Here is a 2,389-nt window from a genome sequence, read left to right as displayed (position 1 = left end):
CTGAATATTAGAAGGAACAAAAACAATGTCTATGTATAACCCAGCAAGGAAAAGGAAATGAAAGATTTCAAAAGAAAGAATATTCTATGTTTCATTCAATGTGTATTTTTAAGATTCCCTTATGAGATTTTATATTCAAACAAAATAAAGCCGTTAAAATAGCCGTTGCAAAATAATGAAGGATTTATTTGAGAAATAAATTAAACATTACAAAACGATTGAAAAGCCGTTATATGACCATTAAAAATCGTTATGTGACCATAAAAAATAATGATGGTCTTCAATGCAGTCATAACTTTTATCGAAGCTATTATTGTAAATCCTTCAAAATATTATTGAAATATCCAACACATGGTTTGTTTCTTTGGCCCAAATTTAGAGCCAGTTGATCAATTTGGGGCAGAAATAAATGCCAATTTATAATTATTTTTTGTTGATTAGATTTCTCCTACCAACCTCAAATTTTCTTGCAAAGGAAATCCCTAATGGCAAGAAACAAACTTTTTTTTACCAAAGTGATACTTAAGTGATCGCTTTAAAAGTTTTGGTACTAAAGTGAGCATGGTAAAAAAGTTGTTGCATTAAAAATTTTGGTACTAAGGTGAGCACCATAATAATGTTGTGACACTTCTAATATCATTTTTCCTCTCAACAAGTATACAGAATATGCAGAGCCATCAACATAGATCGAATTTACAGAGGGTCGAAAAAAAATGAACTGAATGTGTGAAATAATACAAATACGGACAGTGGGATGTCTCCTCCTTCCCTGATGATCTGTCTTTGAATTCTTTTGCCTACCATGGCTAAACTGTGGCCAATTTCTTTCCTTTCTTGTTTATTCCTCGCGTTCTTTAATACTGTGAGCGAAGGTTTTTGAAGCAGAGAAGGGCAAGTTCAGTCATGGTTCAGGAAGAGACCTTGGAGACATCATTGTTGGACCTGTTGTACCTCATGTGGCTCTTGACAAGCTGGCCGGCCGTGAGAGCCGACGTCAGAGAGAGCTCTCTCGCAAGGACCGAGCCGGCCACAACGGTGGCCAAGAGCCACGAGTTTGACCCCGGCGCTTCTCTGTTTGCCCCCTTCACTTCAAGCAGGTTCAAGCACGCCGATTGCGAGGCAAGCTGAGTCCCACCTCCAACTGTTCCCACCTGAAACGAAAGATGGCAATTTTTTTCATGTCAGACACAAATTCTACATCCATCATCAACTAAGAGTTCCCAGAAGGTGAATTCTTGAATTAGCCATTTTGTTTTGTTCGAATCTAGGAAAAGTGAATTTACCTCAATTGACGGCATCGTGACAGAGACATGGAGGTCCTTGCCGTCGTCGACAGCTTCCATCATGGTAATGCAATGAGAGCTCTCCACGTTCTGGGCTGGGTCTTGGCCTGTGGCAATGTAGATTGCCGTGACGATGTTGCTGGCGTGGGCATTGAACCCTCCGAGGGCTCTGGCCATTGCCGAGCCGGTCAGGTTCTTGAGCATGTTCACCTTGACCAGCGCCTCCACACTGGTCTTGAGCACCCTCCTCACTACGTTGCCCTTGATCACGGCCTCGCACACGACCGACTTGCCCTTCCCCTCAATCCTGTTCACTGCCGTGGGCTTCTTATCCGAGCAGAAGTTGCCAGAGATCCCCATCACGTCTATGTCGGGGAAGTCCGTCTGCCGGAAATCCATGACGTTCTGGACTCCCTTTAAGACCATGTTCATACCCATCGCGTCTCCGGTGCTGCACGAGAACCTTAGGTAGAGGTTTTTGCCCGCGATTGCGCATTTTAAGCTCTGGAGCCCTGCGAATCGGCTAGAACTGCGTCAAAATAAAATTGAATTGAACATCCAAGTTGTACGCTAACAAAAGCACAAAGCCGACTACAGATTGTAAAGAGCAAATTTTGCATTTTCAAGATTGAATTACTAATCAGGACTTTATCAAGATCGAGACCAACATGTTAAAAACAGAGGAGAGGGCTTAAAATTCTCCGAGCTGTCCAGGTAAAACTTAAGCTCGGCGGCCCTCTTCGCCGACCCGAAGTGCATGACAGGCGCCCTCGTCATCTCATCCCTCAAGACGACGCTGCTTGCGCCGCCAAATTGTTGGTTTTTGTTTCAATAAATAAGAATACGTGCATAAATAAATTAAGATCAAAATCTGTTTGCAGGGGGAGTAAAAACACTTATACACATATTTTCAAAGCATTTTCGCGCATTCTAATAAAAACACGTAGATATGAGAAGTAGGCTATTCACATTACCCTTAATTCTTGCTAAAAAAAAATTGATTTTGACGTTTTTCAAATTCTGACCACGAACATCTAATGTTCTCACAATAGTTATTCTGATGTTCTTCTACGAACGTTGATCTTCTGCTAACACGTATTTCCAAA

The 2,389-nt window shown here is 41.6% G+C and overlaps 1 protein-coding gene across 1 annotated transcript; it reads right to left on the bottom strand.

Moving 5' to 3' along the window:
- Nucleotides 1–881: 881 nt before the first annotated feature.
- Nucleotides 882–2,060, bottom strand: LOC120296352 (3-hydroxy-3-methylglutaryl-coenzyme A reductase 2-like). Its single transcript, XM_039318226.1, has 3 exons — nt 1,948–2,060; nt 1,284–1,806; nt 882–1,151 (listed from the first exon to the last, which is right to left on the bottom strand). Exons 1-3 carry the CDS (start codon nt 2,058–2,060, stop codon nt 909–911), a joined length of 879 nt encoding a protein of 292 aa, XP_039174160.1. The 3' UTR covers nt 882–908.
- Between the last annotated feature and the right edge of the window lie 329 nt (nt 2,061–2,389).

The sequence above is a fragment of the Eucalyptus grandis genome, chromosome 7 (genome assembly GCF_016545825.1).
Source record: "Eucalyptus grandis isolate ANBG69807.140 chromosome 7, ASM1654582v1, whole genome shotgun sequence".
Taxonomy (NCBI): Eukaryota; Viridiplantae; Streptophyta; class Magnoliopsida; order Myrtales; family Myrtaceae; genus Eucalyptus; species Eucalyptus grandis.
Note: the sequence above shows the minus strand (reverse complement) of the source record. Positions and strands in the feature narration are given on the sequence as shown.